The sequence below is a fragment of the Marasmius oreades genome, chromosome 10, assembly GCF_018924745.1.
Source record: "Marasmius oreades isolate 03SP1 chromosome 10, whole genome shotgun sequence".
Classification (NCBI taxonomy): Eukaryota; Fungi; Basidiomycota; class Agaricomycetes; order Agaricales; family Marasmiaceae; genus Marasmius; species Marasmius oreades.
Genome location: NC_057332.1, coordinates 2,595,905 through 2,615,652, shown reverse-complemented (window position 1 = coordinate 2,615,652; position 19,748 = coordinate 2,595,905). Strand labels below are relative to the sequence as shown.

Here is a 19,748-nt window from a genome sequence, read left to right as displayed (position 1 = left end):
CCGTGAATTTGGAAAAAATTACTCAGCTCGCTTAGTTAGTTACCTTGCTGACCGAGCACACCATTGGCGTACAACGATTCGTCAGGATGATGGATACTATCGTCAATTGATTTAGAACTTCTGACGACTTTCAAATGACCAATCGACGATTCCAGTTGCGGAGGAAATCTTCTCCCCTGTGTACCTTGCGTGAGCGACATTCCTGCGGACTCTGAGATGATCATTGATATGACTTGAAGTAGCTTTCAACGAGACGGTGCTTGGACATCGCAAAGGAGGTATCGAAATGAAAAAGACCCTCCTGCAGCTTGTGTGCTAGGAGCAAACGTTCATTGCTATCTCTCAAGCCTGATCGCCGCGGTCCATCTATGACGTGTCTTCGTAAGATTCGGCAAATCGGTTCCCACTTACCATGGCCGGCCCGTTGTCCCGAACTTGAACTTGAACTTCCTCGAGTATTCTTCATATGTTCATGGTCCTAGTATTTGTAGACGCAGAGCAACCAACAATGGGATAAAACAGAACCAGTCTTTTCTTTATCCAACAGCTATCAATCTCGTGCCAACGATCCTTCCTTCAGTATCAATTCGGCGTTTTCGAAACGTGCAGCGTCGGCCCACTGGGCGACTCGGACTTCAAAGAAATTCCTTGAGGCATCCACAACTATCAATGCGGTGCTTTGAGGTTTCTGTCGGCAAAAACAAACAAGTTCGAACGGTTCAATATGCCTTTCGTGGCGCTCGAAGAATAGTTAAGCGTACCCATCCCGAATCTTCATCTGATGAATCTGAGATATACGACCATAGGAGAAAATTAAAATCTATGCCTGAAGCTTTAGTCGAGCCTACAGGACATCGACGAGATAACACGAACCAGTTTACGCCACCCTGATCGTATTCATCATCCTCCCTAACGCAGCCACGGCACCCCGTTACTCTAGCTTCCTGCTGTGCACTTCGTCGTATACGTTGATTTCGCTCAAGCTAATATGAGATCGCAGGTGATATAATGCAGCTGTAGAAGCGGGTAGAGCGATGTATCGGCATCGCACACGTCAGATATCCAGGCAAACGGTCGGGTGTGAAGCTTCAGGCCCAGGTTTGAAGGCTGGGACAAAGTCGGTGGCTCATATGAGCTGTATCGGTGATGGCACCATTTCGAGATGTCGACTCTGGTGGAAGATAGACAGGTCAACTAACGTTGAGTTTTGCGAGGACAAAAAGAAAAAACGATATTGTAAGAAAAAGTTATAAAGAAAATAAAAGCCGCGCTTACTTATGAATACCCATCCATCTTCAGCTCGTACCACAACAGTCTTTCTCCCAACGAAAAAAAAAACTTCGAAAAAGAAGGATAATTAAGGGTAGGGTCAAAGATGACGCTGTGACTTCCGAGTCACTTCAAGCGGCGTGACACCTGGCAGCCGTCCCTTTTATTTACTTATAATGGTTCCCTCCAAGTTCCCTCAATTATCCCAACCAATGCCATTCTACCAACGATCTACGACCTCAGCTCCGTAACAAACTTCTGGCATTGCACCTGACTCAAGCAGTAGCTAGCGGGGAAGCCCTTCGAATCATTCAACCAACATTCAATAGAAGTTTAGAACGTCCGGGTAGTAACAGGACCGAGACCCCATAGTAAGCTCAAGGGTTGCCCGGGTAATTGGCATGGGGAGAAGGTACGTCTTTGGTCATTGCCGTTCTTGACGTTAAGCTGAGAATCAAATTTTGTTGGGTTCAGACTTCTGTAAATTGAGATTCGTCTATACGAAAAATTCGCAACATTTTTGTCTAGGGCAACGCAAAATGAAATTAAACCCATATTTATTTCTCTGGTTGACGTATCATACATCAAGGTCGAGAATCGGACCTTTCTTCAAAATCCTCCACACCTCATTCACCCGGATCACAGGAAGAAAGGAAAACAAACTAAGCATCTAATGGTCGAGCCTGCTGTCGAAAAAAACATGCGTACCATCTCGCGATGTCGCCTCCTTGGGTTGTGCAAACTGGCTGCAACCCAACACGATTTCCGCGTGGTGCGCTGGCAGAGGTCACCGGTTACTAGTTCCATCTGACCACAAACCGAAGGAGGTCTATCATGGGTTTTGGCATCCCGTACGTGTCGATTGCAGGCTACCCAGATTCCTTCCTTACGAAATGAGGACTGACACTTCTTCCCCCTTCTCAAGTGTTGGCAACAGTTTTGGAAGGCAGAGGGAATCGTGCAGTGAAACACGAAGGACTAAACCCAATGGTGAGTAATCCCTTCGATGGAGATCAATGTATGTCGCTAAGGCTGCGGCTCAATTCACCAGGGATGATTAATGATTATATAGCCCGGAAGAAACGGGAAATGCGTCAAATGGTATGTGTGTCGGGCTCTGACCTCCTTCGCTATCAAGGTTGCTGAACCGCTGCTTTCAGTAAGAAGTTCAAGGTGCCCGAGTGATAGGAGAATAAGATTAGAGGATAGACAACACAGAATTCATCGAGCGCTATCAAACACTTTAGTGCAGCGGTTGAAGACACCTCGTACTGCTGCAAGTCCCTTCTCTCTGCGTTGTATGAGCAGGCGGTTGACTTTTCGTCCTTTAGCGTAGCATCCCTTCATCCTTGGGGGAAGGAGAGGAACAGATTAATCGGATTGGATGGAAGTGGCCAAAGCGGAACAATGGAATGAACGTTGAGGGCTTTGCGCACTATTAAACACGCCATTATATTGACCACTCGGATCGGATGTTTTGGCAAGATCGAGCGAAGGGCGAGGCTTACGGTGTTCTCAATGACTTCGATCTGAACTCGAGGGCGATGGAAAATAGCAAAGCTTCCCAAAAGTAGCGCGCTGGTACGAAACCATATATGCTGTACGACCCCTTCAACTGTGGACACCTACACCGTCATGATTTAGGTTCCATTTTTACGGATTGCTATGTCTTTGTGTGCTTTACGAGGACACCGTCACTGGAAGCACCTGGCCGCTTCAATGAAAAGCGAGCTTCCGTATGATTCTTGGATCACTGGATATTATGAAGTATGAACCAGGATCCCTCCCGAAATGCAAGTCGAAGTCACGGACCCCTTCCCATACTTCGACTCTTGGCGATGCACTGCCAGCTTTTTATGGATATATGGACTTGTCACTTCGCTAGGTTCATCAAGTGATCTCAGCAGACCAAAGATGTGGATTTCACGTTCGACAATGGTCGTCGCTTCATGTGTTAGAGAGATCATGTCGACCTTCTACGGAATCCAGTTGAGTCGCGAATTATCGTATCACGACTTCACTCGATTGACCCTGTTTGTATAGCGGACCATTCGGAGGGATATGCAGGACCATGATTATTAACGTTGAATTAATGACGGCGGACTTACAGGAAGCTCTGGTTCCGTCCGAACGAGTCGGTCACTCAATGTAAGCGAGCGAAGTTGTCGTTGGAAATGCCCCCACATCAACATAACTAAGTCACGATTGACAGGCAGCACTTATGTACGGGATAATTTACGGTTTCATCTGGCCCTTGTGAGTGAAAACTCCCGAAATTGGCCCTTTCTGACGTTCGCGTGGTATACCAGCTTCTACCGTCGTACGGCAACCGTGCATCGTGGCCTTCGTTTTGTCTGTCACCGTTTGACGGTTAGCATCGAACGTGGTTCAACTGGCCTTCACATCGATCTCCCATGACTCCCTTACCAGTCCGTTATAAGAACGCCAGCCACCTGAATCACATCCAGATCCATCGGCTGCTCCTCTACTACCATGTCGACAAAGACGGTGGCCTTAGCAGGCAACGCATTCCTCACGACGGTGCCAGCAGGAGCTGTCGAGGTCATCAACAACAACGGCCTGACCAACTGGAACAACCCAAATACTATCTGTAGCGCTTATTTTCGCATGGCCTCTGCCGCCTCGGTGACTGTCGGGCTAAACGCGTACTTAACCGGCAGTAACAACAGCACTGTCAGAGTCACCGTCAATGGGACCGCGTTCACGGTCCAGCTCGCTGGCACGACTCCCAAAACCTATCCTGTTGGCACCGTCAGTGTGACCGCTCCTGGCTACGTGAAGGTGGACATGCAGGGTGTGACCAAGGACGGTGGCTTTTTTGGGGTCGTGTCGGACTTGAGCGTTACCACGACCTCTGCGCTCGCTTACGCCAATGACCCAGCGAACTACTACTGGTCGCGTCGCGGCCCATCAGTCCACATGGGCTACACCGTTCCGACCAACAGCGAGTACTTCTATAACGAGGTAACCGTTCCCGAGGGCCAGGATGTCGTCGGCTCGTACTTCATGGTCGCGGGCTTTTCTACTGGCTACTCCGGCATCCAGGTCAACTCGGCAACTGAACGTTGGATCCTCTTCTCTGTCTGGGACGCAGATAACGGCCAGAAGACCACGCTCGTGAGCAAGGGTGCAGGAGTTGTCGACAATACCTTTGATGGAGAGGGGACCGGAGGCAAGGCATACCTCGTTTTCAAATGGGCGGCCGGTACCACCTACAAGTTCATCACGCGCATTCGTCCTGATGGTTCAGGCAGTACTCTCTTCTCAGCGTGGTTCTTTGCACCAGAGTCGAACTCATGGCGCTACATCGCCACCTGGAAGCGTCCTTCCACCAACACATACCAGTCCGGCGTCCACTCCTTCCTGGAGAATTTCGTCGATACTCTAGGGTATACTGGTCGCCGTGTGCAATACGGTAACCAGTGGGTACGCAACGTCAATGGTACCTGGTCCGAGGTCACCGCTGGTCGCTTCACAGGCGATGCTACTGCAACCAACGCGCAGCGCATGGATTATGCGGGTGGCCTGGAGAACGGACGCTTCTACCTCCGCAACGGCGGCTTCTTCGCCGACTATGTTGCACTCAACCAGAACTTCAACCGCCCAGCTACTGGCACACAGCCGACGGTCGATGTGAACACCCTGCCGACCCAGTGAAGTGACAACCAAGGACTTTATTTAGTTCTTCTGCTACATGCTTACTACCCTTATTACTTCAAATCAACAGTATTTCACGCAATTTCTGTAAATCTTATATAAGGATGTACTTTTATGTCGCGATTTCGTTTGCACGTATCTGCGCCCTGACTTTTTCAAACTTTTGGATTTGATTCACGATCTACCCATTTTCCACAAATCTCAAAATATTATCTGTCAAGTACGACGCCATTTGATTCTACCCGGATATCCTTTTACTCGTACTTCTGAGCGTGCTAGAATCTCCATCTACGCGACCAATCCAACAGAGGTCTCATGGATGTCGGGTTGTAACGAATATTGAACGAATATTTGAATTTTTGGGACGCGGTTTTTGTTTTCATCATATTTCGGTTGGACTTTCCCCCGAATGATGTAGAACTGACTTCAAGTTCCTGGGCTCGCATCGTTCGTTGACTTCCGGGACACATATGATAATGTTACTAGAACGGCACCCGAAGGCTCATGAGCTCCTCGATGTCATATGCTACTCTTATCTTGCGACAGGTAAGAAGCAGATTTCATACTGCGGAAAATAACATTTTTAAAGCTCTTATAACGATGCATGGAGTGTACTTCTAAGCAACAATCGATTATCATTATCATTCACAACATTCTAAAAAGTAGGTAAAAAGTAAGTAAGAATTAGATTACGAGTATTTGGTGTCTTTCTCAATTCCACTTATAAAACAATATGTATTGTATAAGTGTGACTTTCAGTCGTAAAGCCACATAAAGTAATGTTGTAGATGCTTACGTTGTCACAGATTCCCAACGACCTAGACCACTCTCCGCTGCATTCACGGCACTGATGAGGTCGAGATGGAAGAATGGAGTTTCCGAGGGAAGGGCAGTGCTGAATCTCCCTTCAAAACGGGATATCTTCCTACTCTTAGAGCTTAACGATCCGGAGTCGACTCTCCCTCCTTCAGTATCCTGTTCCCGTAAGTCGACTGAATTTCTGTCTCGTTGGCCATCACGATAAGGAACAACAGCAGCTATTTCCTGAGGGGCCGATGTAGGAGACGATCCAGAGAGGCCAAATCCACCAGCAATTAAAGCTCTTCGGATCCAAGGGGAAAGGATCGTAGCAAAATGGAACTAAGGAAATAATAAACGAGTGAGTGAGAAACTGCACATGGATGTATAGAGGGTAACGTACGTCCACGGGGTGGTTAGCCCACCGGTCCAATTCGTTTCTTGTGTCAATCAGGCTCTGTATCGCGGTAGTATCTATATGCGAACTAATCCAAAATGCTCAACCGATGCAGTGGACTGGAGAAGGCGACTAAGAGAACTTACATTGCAGAGAAGTCAAGAACCACGGCATGAAGGATGGGCTTTCTGGCATTTTCTTCTTGTTCCGAAAGGTCAGTTCTTCCACGACCCGGACCCGGGTCGTTCCATGGTCGATCGCCGACTTTGATTGTGCTGAGGTCCATTCCCCTTCTCATGTGCGTTTTGACGCAGTCGACAATAACGTCATTGACAATAGAGCAGTTAGGATAGAGGTAACTCTCCTCCAAACGGTAAACGATCACGCCGGGTGGAGGAGGGATGACGGTTAACTCTGAGTTAATTACACCGTTGTCCGTCAAGGGTACGAAAACTTCGCGTTCTTCTTCTTGATCTCCTGTGGTCTTCTTCAGAGAAACCTTTCCAAGGAAACCTCCCCGAGGCCGTGCAACACGGATGAGGAGTAGAACGAGAGAAGCAACCACCGAGACGTAGATGCCATATTCGATGGTGGTGAAAACGGTGACTAAAACTGCTGCCAACCAGATGGCGAACTCCAAGGGCGACACCCGCCAGTAGGAAAATACCTGCTGCGGGGATGCAACTAAGTCTGCGACGGCGTGTATGATCACTGCGCTCAGAGAAGCATTGGGAATCCAGAAGAACGCAGGTGTAAGACCGTATAAAGCCACGATAACGACGATGGCAGTAATGATACCAGCTAGAGGTGTTCGTACACCACTCTTCGATTTCAAAGCCGATCGTGAAAATGAACCGGTAGCTGGATAAGCGCCAAAGACCGACCCAATGGTATTGGTGACGCCGATAGCAATCAGTTCTTGATTGGGATTGATCTTGTAGCCATTCAGTCGTCCAAATGCTGTATGAATGGGTTCAGTCGTATTTGAATAGCAAAAGGGAGGGAGGCTTACATTTGGAGATTGCGATGTGTTCCAAGAACAGAATGATGGTGGCGATTGGAAGTTGAGAGCCAAGTGCAGAAACGAGCTCTGGGTCGATAGTAGGGGGCTTAACATGCTGTAAACCTCTGGGTACATTGCCTAGAATCTTAATCGGGTATTTTCCTTTCGAATTGGCTCTATGCCTGACATAGAGCCAGGAAGCAATCGTAAATACGACCAGAATAAGCGCATTGCGAAGAATAGACATGAAAAAGAAGACATGGGCTGTGATCAACGGGGGTAAGTTTACGGTGTTGGGTGCAAGATAATCCTTACCTCGCCGTGGGTACCTTCTGCCAAGATAGTCGCATATAATTCGTATTCCGTAAAGACCCACCAACGCGGGTAAACCCCATGCCGCGTCTAGAGTGGTTATCGGTAGGCGTTTGAGAGTGTTGATAATAACGAGGTAGGTGGCGGAGCGTGTGCTGCCGAAGGACAGAAGGTAAATGAGCAATCGATAGTCACGGCGACGGATCACTGGACAGTACTCACTCAAATCCGGTAATACCCATAAGGCCAGGCACTTGACCAGCAACAATGCTGATCGCTGAACCTGTCATGAAGCCGCTCACAGCCGGTGCGGGGATGAATTCTACCAGCCAACCGATTCTCAATAACCCAATCCCTAGAACGATGAATCTACATGTGAAAGATAGGGTCGTGGCAATGGTAGGACCATCCCACCGGTTGGGATGGGTTTCTTGCACATATTTGATGATTTGGGAGACGGTGAGTGACATAACAGCGACTGGTCCGATGGAAACGTCTTTCGATGTTGCGAAAAACTGTTTTGTACGTGGAACTCGGTCATCGGGTAACGTGAGTAGTCTGATAGATGACTGACACAGTAAAGAAAAACCCCGACAAATGAGGAGTACAAGCCGTACTGTACTGGGAGGGTTGCAATCTGCGATTCACCGTCAGAGAGGTCCTAAGGTCGCGTAGGGTGGCACCAACCTGTGCATACGACATGCCCTGTGGAACAACCACGATACCAACAGTCAATCCAGCAATAACGTCACCAGAAAGCCATTGAAGATCTACGGTAGTCCGTGGGGTATATCACTGGGGTATTGAATATAGAAAAAAAAACAAAAAACTGACTGTAACGTGTGATCCAAGAGAAGATGGGGAATAGACTGGTCAAATAATCGATGACCTAGAGCGTGAACTCGGCGTGAATGAAACAGAAACATGAAACCACCAGATTACATACTCTCTTACGGGGATCTCGAATGCACCCTTTAACCTAGTCCTTCGTAGAAATAACCGGAACGATCTCCTCGGGATAGCCTATGGTGCGTTTACCAAGGTTCTTGATGGTCTTCGACATAATGGGGGGAGCTAAGGACAGATGAAAGAGTGTATCAGCCCTATTATAGTCGGAGGGGATTCAGGGGAAGATACCCTGAGACGCCTTTTCAGGGGAGAAAAGAAGAATATATGTCGAGCTTGAAAGGACTATATTGCTATGAAGCTATACTAAGATTAGCCGCTCTGTAGTGATTTGAGTACCGGATTGCGCGATAGAACATATTTCCCACCAACCATGGGTCAATCGACCCGGAAAGTCGTTCTGATGTTACGCCACCTTTCGTTACCTCCACTGTAGTCCAATTCCATGTAGTTAATTCCTGCTCGGTTGAGGTCGAATTTTCAAAGAGTACCGACTCAGGTTTCTAGCGGTGGCGTAGGCCACGGTATGTCAGTGAACGCAGAAACCGTGGTGGTTGCTGATAATCAGCTGGCTCGTGCCTGATACTCCACGTAAATTACTCTAAATAGGACCAAATACTGCCCTCGGCTAACTACGCTACTAGATCGCGAGCTCGACGTACTCGACCATTGTCATTAATCGGATTGAAGCTTGGGCAAATTGATTATAGCCCCTTGTCTAGACTCCGCCACAGAGTGACTTCCATCCTGAAACTTGGAAATACCTTCATACAGACAGAATATTCAATTGCCAAAAGATATCGACCCATATCATCTGGTTCAAATCTGGTTCCTGTCTGATTCAGGTGCAGGGTGGCTGTTGTCGCCATCACTACACCCAATAACGCCATACTTACTTTAAAGTGACTCCGAGTAGGCTCGGTGCGGGTTACTTCAACGCTACTTTCGACTTCAAGTTGAAATACTACTAAACGGTTCGGATCACTTGAGACGATAAGAAGAAATCAAGAAAGAAGCCGAGTTTCCGCGGGTTTGAACACGCAGGTATACGTACAATATAAGGAGCAGGTTCAGCACGACTTCGATTTTTGAGGAGTACCATGACTCAAAATTGACCTCAACTTGAGGAGTTTGGGCCGTCTTCACAGGATCTTGATCTTTCCCGTCAGAATGAAGGATCGAAGATGAAAGTATGGTTCGTCCGCATCTGGCACCATCGTAGCTTCATTCCATACAGTGAATAAACTCTTCGCCTTGAACAGTCTATGTAAAGTTAATCATAATAATTATTGTTAGTATTGAATATTGAATATTAACCCTCCCTTTGATTGCCCGTTGTTCGCGTGACACTGAATAATAGCGTGGACTGATGATACAAGAGGGAAAAAGGGTGTAAGCCACAAGGAAATCGTGATTGCATTAAGAGGGAATCGAACCCCCGGCGGGTCGAACTAACGACTGTACGAATTAATCATGATGGCAACGACCCAGGTTACCACTACCCCATTAATGCAATATAAATGTGTGGCTCACGGGCAAATATATGTACATGGTGGGCGTTCTCGTCCGATACATGTTGATCGATTTATTAGAGCCCGGCATGCGTGATATCACAGCGTCCCGTTGACGTGAGAACTGGGGTCAACTTGAGGTGCTGCATGTTACGGTGACTGTCCGCTCCCGATCCCAAGTACGAACATCCATGATCCAACGACGATGTGTAAATTGAAGAAATATACATAAGGAGTGGATAGTTTAAGGAATAGCGAGTAAAAATTGTTCCGTAAATGTTAAGTCAGCATCAGACAGTGTAGGAGGAATGCGCGATACCAGATCATCAATAGCGATTGCCTTTTAACATTCCTTCAAACTCTCTATCTTCCTTGGTTTTCAGGTTCAGTGCCAGTTCGTAACGCGTTGGAAACGAACGACATCTCGGTGTGCTCTTGAATCGTGAGCTCTTCGGTTGTGAGTCCGTTCATCGTGTCCCAATTCTGGACATAACCCCGGGGAGCTACTTTTCGTAGGTGAAGAATTAAATGACTGGTGATAATAGAGTGGAGGACCCGTTCAAGGCTATGAAACAAAGATGATGTTCGCGTTTGAGGAAGCGCCATAGTTGTGGAAATACTCACGGAGAGACCATGATTACGAAAGTGGACTGATGAGCACGGAGGAGAGGGATTAGATGGTACAGTATAACCCTCGATAAGTAAACAAATCACCGGTAGTTGGAGAATGACCACGATGTTGATCAACGATGCCACTGTACATAGGACTGAGTTTCTAGTGTCCTCTTAGACAACTAAATAAGCCTCACAGAACATTGACGCGTAGTATATGACCCCTAAACATGATGTGAATTTGAGCATTGTTGTCGAACTCAATTTCATTTAAATCTTCACTTACCATCCTGGTATATAACTTTCACAAGGTTCGATCTGCCGCCTGTCCGATCTAGTAGTTGACATAAGTGGAGAAAGCGACAGAACAAGTGCAGGTTCCTTACAGGCTTTAATTCCGGGTATAGACGTTATTATGAACGCCGCTGCAACGACCTTCAGCCTCCTTAAACCCTCCGTAAAGTTAGCCACAAACCAGTATTATTGACCATTAGCATACTCCAACTCAGGTAAAGGTCCTTGTTCTCCGTCGAACAAAAGCATCCTTGCAGTGGTACTGTGCCGGGGATGTAGAGTTCGGGACCTAAAATATCCTGGGGTGAGTGTGACTTGTAGGGAGTATTCCTCATGAAGAAACTGACAATGGATTCCTCTTACAAATCTCACAAAGAAGAACACCGCAGGAATCGAGCATGACAACGCCAACGCGATCAACATAACCAGAACAGAAGGGCTATTCAGCCAAACAGCCCATATCCGCAATGCAAGGAGGCCTATTCATCAGAGCGTAAGAAAAAACGTGAGGGTACGGGTAAATGGACGTACATTGCGAAATGTGGATCCCTATTATCGTAATCCCTGTATGCATCTCACTGTTTAATCTGATTTTACCTGAAAGAAACCCTCCAAAGGTCATACATGCACTCATCTTTAACGTGACCTCACATGATTTCGCGTTGGACGGGCCCAGCATGTCTGTTTTTTCATTGTAGAATGAGTAAATTTGTGGAAAGCAGTAGTGTGGGTAGACTGACAATAGGTATCCAAGATAACTCGATCCCACAATGGTAGATACCTTTGTACAAGGTACAACAGGTTGAACATCGCAGACCCTATTTTGATCGGCCGTTGTTTTCGAGGACTGAGGGCTGCCCATACGTACTTCAGTTCGGCGTCTAAATTGAGAAGAACGTCGTAGCTGAAAAGTGTTGCTGCAGCAACTAAACGAGTCCGTGAGGGCACACTGCCAAAGGAGGGACACGGAATTTCTGGTTATCGTACCTTGGGCAAACTGTCAATCGACCAGTCAGTGTAAAATCTGTTGAGATTATGAATGTAGCTCACACGAACGAACAACCCAGCTCGAATTGTCTCCAACGCATCCACAGGGGTTGTCTCAACCATTCGGAATTTTGGATATGGGAATGAAGAAGGATGAAAATCTCAAGATGCTTCGACAGGCCCTATAAGTCACCCCGCTAAACAGCATTTTAACTCCAGTTATAGATGCGAAGATACAACAAAGGTCCGAACAGAGAACTTGGAAGGTTGAGATTGACATGTGCGGCATGACGTGTTGAGCTTTAGGGCAGGTTCCGAAAGCAGTAGCCTCGTGGTCGATCTCCGCCTTAACTTTCCGTCGCTACCCTCGCATGCAAACCCCAAACAATCACGATATTGGATGATGCGCCTCGAATAATAGTATTATGATACTGATTATGATATCTTTCAGCGACGTTTACGGATTGTTTACGGATTTCAACCTAGAGTCAAAGCTTTTCTTCCGATGCCAAGTCGACAACCAGGTTCTTCAATTGGAGCCTTCAACGGCACTGGTTGATTACAGAGGTAATATCCTCAACGAAATCCGTTATAGTACCTTCTGATATATTTCGTGGAGTCACGGCCTAGCTAGTGGTCTGTCACAAGCCATAACTTTTGTCTTTTCTTCCCAAGCTCCCGCCCCAAGACGATCGACTGGCGTAATATAAGTTCACCTCGGTCCTTTCACATTCCTTCATTACCATCATTCCAGTAGCTACGGATGCCTTCAACGTCCATTTTGTTCCTCAAAAACCCTCGATTGCAGCACAAGGCGTGCCCGTCCCATCGTCGAAGTGGTCTCGAGGAAAGGGTCATCCGCTCACCTGGCACGCGAGTCCGACGTCTGGACTGCACAGTTAGCAACTCTGTGATAACCCGATGTCATGACCGGTAAGCTACAGAAGCATGTGCCTTAAGCAGCCGGTTAAAATCATTGTATTCAGTATGATGGACGGTCGGGATTTCGAAACATCGGGGTTTCGGAAGAAAGCCGTGATTTGTTATGAAAGTCCGAGGCACCGTTCTGAGCATGAATTCAGAAGAAGTGGGACAGCAGCCTTCTTCGATATGATTACGTTCAACCTGCCAACGGCAACTCAGCTTCTCTTTGGAAAGAAATGGTAAGTGAAAGTTGTGCAGGGTGCTCGACGGGAACGCGGTATTACACGAATTTTCTGCAATGACATGGCCCGGAATGGAGGCCTTCCAAGGACGTTCAGTCGAATACGTCCCTAGTCATCGACATAGCCTTCCCACTCCGCTTCCCACAAACCAACTCAAAGTATTATCAGAACAAAAAGACTTCATTAACGGCTCGTTTAAAGTTCTTTTTTGACCGAGACTTTCCGTCGATAGCGGTTCTATGGGTGGTCACGATTTGAACCTTGAAAGTGAAAACATGACTCTCATGTTCAAATTTGAGCCGAATAACATAACTGAATTGCAAAGGATGGGGACAGTAGTACCAAAGAGCCATCCGAATTGGGGTGAAGAATTTACGAGCGGCGGAAAATCGAACTCTGACTATGGAGTCATCGACGCCTCTCGGCCTGACTCGGACTGAGCACTAGCGGCCAAAATACGCCTATCCGATGAATAAGGCTACGGCTGGGATAGCGACCAGACTCGCCTCAAATCCGAATTTCCGAATTTCGACGGTGTGTCCTGTAGAGCTCGCCCCGCAGCCGTCCATCCTACAACCTGCACAGATCCCGTTAGGACAAACTCAGTGAACTCGTCAGGACCACTCACCTCAAATGAACGCTTGGTCCGGCCAGACTTACCCGCAATCTTACTCTCATTATTATATTCGCCCTGATGGTGATGATTCATGAACAGATACTAGCAAGGATCTGCCACTACGGTGTGGTAGGGAACAATCTGGCTGTTCCTTGGGTTTCAAAGTGCCACCTGACATGGTGGGTTTACTAGTCTCTGGGGGGCTCTATTCATCTAAAAAAGCTATCGACCTTCCTCTGGACTTGCAGCACCGTTTTTGGCGAGACCTTACAGGAAAAAACACCAGATATCGCGGATTTAATTCAGAACAAGAGCAACACCGGGAAAGGGTTATAGAGATCACCCAATCGCCTACGGTGTCCCTTTTCCTTGTAGCATGCATACTTCTACAATGACGTTGCAGTACTAATGTAGTAGAAGAGGGAGTGTCAATAAATAAATGTTCACGACAACGGATCTCCGAGGTCCTTACAATGGGGCAGACAGTCAGAGTTATAGTATAACCTAAAGCTAGTCCTGAAGTATACCAATGGGAAAAAAAAACAATGGGAACCTGGGAAGCGGCGAAGCGTGGAGAAAAGTAAGAAATTCAGACTGGGCCTATCAAGTGAAATGTGAGGACACGCGAAGAAATAGAGCTGACAACAAAAAGACAACCATAAATATAGGGGAGTTAAAATCATACACGCTGCCACGGATGGGTGGGAAGAACCAGATTAGAGCCTCCCGTCACATCGCTCGTCCTTGATGTCTCTGCAGCTCGAGACTCTTGGCCGACCCAGCCCAATGTAAAGGTTCCCCTCCATCATACCCAGTACCCGTTGAATGAAGGCTCGCCTGCTGGGAGTTATCCTTATTCTCTCCCGGAAGCGGCGATTCACTTTCATTCGATTGACGCGCCGGGCCGGAGGTCGGGAAATGTAACGGCTGAGATATTTCCGACGTTGAGTATTCCTCCGGTGAACTGAACACAGTGTTGGCGTGTGATTTCCCCAACGATACCATGATTACGATGAAGGTCGGATAGATGCCCTGGATTCATAAATGATAGTTAGAAGTACAGAACTCGTAGCGACACTGTCAGTCACGAATGCCGACGGACCGTAAGGCTAACAGCAATACCACAAATCAGCGTGTTGTTAGCGGGAGTCATGACATCAAAGCCCGCGATGAGGATGAGTAACTGGAGGTCTTAATGATTGGATCAAACAAAATGATGCACGGATAGAGGTTGGCGCACCCAGACTGCGCAATAGACGAATCCGCTTTCGACGAGTAGGATAAAAACCTGTTCCACTCGAGTAGAGGACATTCTGGACGTTGTACTTGTAGTAAGCATCGATTTTATCTGCTTTCGGTAGTACCTGTGTATTGAATGGTCACGATCCGGCATCCGCCTGGAAGGGTGGGAAAAGCACACCTACCACGCTTTAACAGCAATCAACGATGTCGCCACGGAGTTTGTGATGAACGGAGGTAACGTTAACACAAGGGAGAGTGTGTTGGGTCCTGGGGTGTTTCGCACAAAAACCAGTATGGCCGTCGTTGCGTTTGCAATAGCAGTGCCTATTGATCATTGTAAGGATATTATTCAAGCTTTGGACAAGAGCGCGGACAAGACTAACTTATTGTGCCCAACATGCACACCGCAAGCAATAGCCGGGCACTTAGGCTGTGCGACCAGACTACCCAAGTTCTCCACACTACGATCACGTCTCCGAGAAGAAACTGTAAAAGACTCAGTGAGATCAGATATTTTGAACGTACAGGCGGGAGGTAGAATATATATTTCCTTACATTGAGCCTCATCAGCACCTCGGAAGCAAGTCGAAGGCCAAAAGTAAGTTCTCTTGTGGTGGGTGCATTTAATCCATATGAGCTTGCTTGACGCAGACAGATCATCATGTCGCTAATGATGACACCAAAGGAAGCGAGAAACATGACACTCGTTATGATGAGAAGAAGTATTCTAGCACGGACTAAGCCGATTCCTTTTTGGCTATTAAATCAAAATTAGCATTGACTAGATCCCGCGTGATAGGTACAGCGGACACACAAAAGTAGCCACGTTGAAACAATGAAAAGTAGTGCGTGTATTCCTTGTACGGATGTCAGCCAGTGGCACATAGGGAAGTAGTAGAGGACTCACCAAAGAAAAGGAACTCCAGTCCGATCCTGATAATAACATGCTGAACTGCAAGGACTTGAGAACCGGTAAGGTAATTGGTGTTTATCGATGAGACCATGGTTGGAGATCAAGATGAAGTAGAGATGAGGAAAAACTCATCGAAACAATCCTATCTTTACTTTTATACCTGTAACTTGGGGGCTATTCAAGAGCCAGGGAGGGAATAGGTGGAGTGAATGCTTTCGTCATATGGGATTCCACCAACATTTTTTTAACGGGTCTTGATTGGTTTGTGATCATCCGTTGTGAAGGACGTGCTGATGATCCCGTTCAAAAGAACGTGAGATTTTGGAAGCGCGTTGACTTGTAAGTCAATGGATATACCGATGCAAGCGCCCAAGCTTCAGATCGGAATCCCACTAGTACTGAGATTTAAATTGAAGAAGCCGCAGTGCAACTATTACGGTATGTATCAACCTTCAACGTTTCAACAGTGGGAGTTAGGACATATCTGTTATGATTTGCGGAGCTGTGCATCATTCAAAATACCACCGCCGCATGATGATTAATTCACGGTTGGTGATTCGAGAGGCTCCATCAGGGCCTCAATCGCGAATTTTGTTATAAATGAGGAGTATGGAGTGATGTGGCTAAAAAAAGATTGTTTCTCCAAGGATACGAACATTACTGTCGGGAGAGAACACGGGAGAGTGATTCAGATAGGATGAGATGCTCGTTGAAGAGTCTGGTACCCGGCTAAACAACGCCGTTGAATAATCATGTGACACTGTTGTTGAGGGCAGGCCCCCTGTTGCAGTGACTATCATCGACTCTCGACTATTAGTCAAGCCAGGTGTCACAATTAACGGTAAACGAGTCAAGTGTTACAGGAATTCTGGACGTACTACGACGAGCTCGAGTTCATGAGTCTCGAAAAGAATATGTAGACCGGTAGACCGTAGAAGATGATCCCAAGACGGTGGTACCTATGTCTCTTTCTTACCACACAGTGTTATCGTCTCCTCATACAATTTTCCAACCCTTCCTTCTCCCAATTCCGTGATTTTCCTCCATTCCGTGCCACCTTCCCCAAACACCGTCCTAATCCACCAAAGGAATGCAGTGAGGAACACATCCGCGAAAGTAGGGTTCTCGCCTCCTATAACAAACACCGATGATCCTCGATTACCATGATAGTATCCCTGTACCATTGCCCCCAACTCCGTAACAACCTGCCCCCACAACTTATCTTGTTCCTCAGCAGTAGGCATGGCTTCCACAGCCGCCGCACCCCGGAACTTCTCAACTTCCGCTCTGACTTGTTCAGACTCAAAGTCCCTTTCAGTGATAGCCCGGACGACAGGGAGAATAGGATTTAAACTATTGAAAATGTACCGGCTGAAAGCAGATTGAAGGACGCTACAGCAGGACGAGGTTAGTTGAGAGTAAATCGCTTCGAAGCGCAAATATTCAAACTGTGGTTTGAGACATATTGAACTAGAACAGTACATGTAATACTAGAGTAACATTAAACTTAAATAGTACAGTTCAACTGCAAGTTGACCTAGTGAGCTCAACCTTTAGTTGAAAACTCCGCAGTTCAACCCTCAATATACTGCTAAGTTAATGACGACATCGGTTTGTATACTAATACTAATATACTAGTAACTAAGAATAATTAAGACAGTTAATACAAAATGCTACGTTATAATTGTGAGTAGTATCATTGTTAAAGAGTATTAGAGCGAACGAAGGCTGATGTTACTGATTTTGATTGTGTTACACCCGCGCGTGGGCCTTTGGTGTACTTACCATTTTTGGATGTGGCTGTGCAATCTCTACTGGTAGGGAAATTAGTCAACACATAACCCGTTATGGTAAGTGGGGAGGCAACACACATTCTATATCACCTTCCTCTCTTAGGCTCCAGATCGCTTTGGTAAAAAAATATTATTTCATGCTTCAGTACTCAACTTCTGGGTTGAATAAACTCCAGATTTGAACTTGAGGGAGTTCAACATACACAAAGTTGAACTTGAGGGAGTTCAACATGCATACAGTTGAACTTCTGGGTTGAGCTCAATTGAGTTGAACTACTGTATATATAATATTACAGCAGTTCAACTCAGTTGCCCCAACCAATATTGCAAGTTGATCTCATCCTATCTCGCAGTATTATTAAATGTACTAGCTTATCTGCATTGATATTTCCTACGTACACTCCACATTAAATCGTGTGAATGAATGTATATGTGGTCTAACTCTAGCTACACATACAGATAGATCGACACAATATAAAGTAGCACGTATATATATCATAATATGAACCAGCCTGTAACTGGTAGGCACCCACTGCGGCCAAGGTCTTGTCGGCTTACTAAGCGAAAGATTGGCGATTTCGTGGAACGACTTTTCCAACGCGCGCGTCGGATGACCTTCCGTGCACCAAAACTTTCCATTCACCCACACAGCCTCAACTCCCGATTTGGTGCCCCAGAATAGGGCTTATGCATGTGTAGAATAATAAGTTCGGGATAGATTTTCCATATATAGCCTCAAATGCGACTAAAAACACGTATTTCAGTGAAGATCACCACTAAGAGGTCAATGGCTTGATTTTATGTGCTCGGATCAAAGTTCGGTCTCGAAGGAATTAATCTAGACATCAAAGGATCTCTTAACTATTTAAGACACGTTACCGGGTGGGAACTTTCTTGTCGGAGTTTAAACTGGCAGGCGTTAACCGTAACGAGGAAAATGAGAACGTAAAATAAATGCGCCATGTGAGGGATTCGAACCCTCACCTCAAGAAGTGTGGAACGACAAATCTGACATTCCATATTAGTGCCATGCGCTCTACCAATTGAGCCAACATGGCAATATGCTTTCTGCACCTTCCAATATATCTAACGACTATTTATTCAACAGTTTCTTGACCACAATGATAGTTGCACAAGCAAGCCTTTTTCTGTGAGGGTATGTCGCGATTCCTGAATTCCAATTGAAATCAGTTTACAAAATACAACTAATCAGCTGAGCTCAGACGCTGAACGTGGAACATTGCATGGAACACAGTGGCAATTATATGGTTATTTATTTTTTAAAACTATAATTTCACGTAAAAAAGCATCGGGTAGTACAACCTGACGAGAAACAAACGAGGAGATCTTTGAGGTTTTGTCATGGGTTGGTTGGAGATGAGATGCAGAAACGCTTTTGATCCCAAAATTCGTCGCCACACTCCACTGGCATTTCAGTATCGAAACTAAAAGCAACGGTTGAGTTAATCTGAAGTTTCCAAAATTCAAATTCGATAAACTCACTCTTCCTCTCGCAACGAACCTGGTCTTTCCAACAACTGTTTATCGACGTATATCCAGAACAACCAGAACCCTAATCGGACCCGTGGATACACCTGTACCCCAAAAACGATCAAAAGTCAGCCCGGCGGGCGCTCACAAACCGCTCGCCTCTTCAATTCATCTGGTGAGCTTGTGGTTTATGGGTTTACGGCGGTGCGCTCCCAGTTCAACAGCATATCGGATCTTGAGCGTGGATGGCAAAGGCGGAAGGGGTGGAACATCGGTATGAAGTCCGGTCACAGCGAAATCGCAACGAAGATCAATTTTTGTCGGTGTCTTAAATGCATCCTCCAGTTGTTCCACGAAGCTTCGTCGATCTGAAGCTCCAGACTCGTTGAGCTTGTTCAGCTTCCCAGTGAAATCGAACGACTTCTTCGTATGGTCCTCCATGATCTCATCATCAACAAGGTCGCCATACTCATCGACGACACTGGCGGGGAAGATGGGAAGATGATGGTTCCGTTTACCGCAGGAGTCCAGGCTCGACATCCTGCACTAGAGCAAGCGGTGGATCTGCCTGAGGACTCGGGGAGGCCTGAACGATAATGTGTCCTCTCGCTGATGATCCGAGTTTCCTGAAAAGATGTTCTGGAGTTCGTCAGGGTATCTGAATCAGGCTCAGATAGCTCAAGAACATCGACCGCAACATCTGAACCGCCCATGGTACCAAGCATTCGTTCAGCCCTGGAGGGAAGGGGCCGACTTGTGG

At 46.6% G+C, this 19,748-nt stretch overlaps 5 protein-coding genes and 1 non-coding gene across 6 annotated transcripts; 1 reads left to right on the top strand and 5 right to left on the bottom strand.

Moving 5' to 3' along the window:
- Window positions 1-3,762: 3,762 nt before the first annotated feature.
- On the top strand, window positions 3,763-4,947 carry E1B28_002854 (uncharacterized protein; the record flags this gene model as incomplete). Its single annotated transcript, XM_043159802.1, has 1 exon — window positions 3,763-4,947. The coding sequence occupies one exon, from the start codon at window positions 3,763-3,765 to the stop codon at window positions 4,945-4,947; it is 1,185 nt and encodes a 394-aa protein (XP_043003408.1).
- A 792-nt stretch (window positions 4,948-5,739) lies between these two features.
- On the bottom strand, window positions 5,740-7,927 carry E1B28_002853 (uncharacterized protein; the record flags this gene model as incomplete). The annotated part of the gene is made up of 6 exons (XM_043159801.1): window positions 5,740-6,087; window positions 6,149-6,230; window positions 6,289-7,102; window positions 7,155-7,409; window positions 7,461-7,612; window positions 7,680-7,927. The coding sequence occupies 6 exons, from the start codon at window positions 7,925-7,927 to the stop codon at window positions 5,740-5,742; spliced, it is 1,899 nt and encodes a 632-aa protein (XP_043003407.1).
- Window positions 7,928-9,778: 1,851 nt separating this feature from the next.
- Window positions 9,779-9,876, bottom strand: E1B28_002852. The gene has a single exon. It is a non-coding gene; the product is annotated as a tRNA-Gly (tRNA).
- A 235-nt stretch (window positions 9,877-10,111) lies between these two features.
- Window positions 10,112-12,048, bottom strand: E1B28_002851 (uncharacterized protein). Its single transcript, XM_043159800.1, has 12 exons — window positions 11,831-12,048; window positions 11,521-11,777; window positions 11,405-11,461; window positions 11,312-11,344; window positions 11,128-11,259; window positions 10,962-11,069; window positions 10,873-10,911; window positions 10,773-10,820; window positions 10,684-10,710; window positions 10,589-10,629; window positions 10,499-10,524; window positions 10,112-10,439 (listed from the first exon to the last, which is right to left on the bottom strand). Exons 2-12 carry the CDS (start codon window positions 11,588-11,590, stop codon window positions 10,238-10,240), a joined length of 783 nt encoding a protein of 260 aa, XP_043003406.1. The 5' UTR covers window positions 11,591-11,777; window positions 11,831-12,048; the 3' UTR covers window positions 10,112-10,237.
- Window positions 12,049-14,023: 1,975 nt separating this feature from the next.
- E1B28_002850 (uncharacterized protein) lies at window positions 14,024-16,413 on the bottom strand. Its single transcript, XM_043159799.1, has 9 exons — window positions 15,943-16,413; window positions 15,699-15,878; window positions 15,606-15,648; window positions 15,347-15,548; window positions 15,175-15,277; window positions 14,974-15,115; window positions 14,790-14,913; window positions 14,652-14,732; window positions 14,024-14,581 (listed from the first exon to the last, which is right to left on the bottom strand). The coding sequence occupies exons 2-9, from the start codon at window positions 15,793-15,795 to the stop codon at window positions 14,279-14,281; spliced, it is 1,095 nt and encodes a 364-aa protein (XP_043003405.1). The 5' UTR covers window positions 15,796-15,878; window positions 15,943-16,413; the 3' UTR covers window positions 14,024-14,278.
- A 250-nt stretch (window positions 16,414-16,663) lies between these two features.
- Window positions 16,664-16,948, bottom strand: E1B28_002849 (uncharacterized protein; the record flags this gene model as incomplete). Its single annotated transcript, XM_043159798.1, has 1 exon — window positions 16,664-16,948. The coding sequence occupies one exon, from the start codon at window positions 16,946-16,948 to the stop codon at window positions 16,664-16,666; it is 285 nt and encodes a 94-aa protein (XP_043003404.1).
- Between the last annotated feature and the right edge of the window lie 2,800 nt (window positions 16,949-19,748).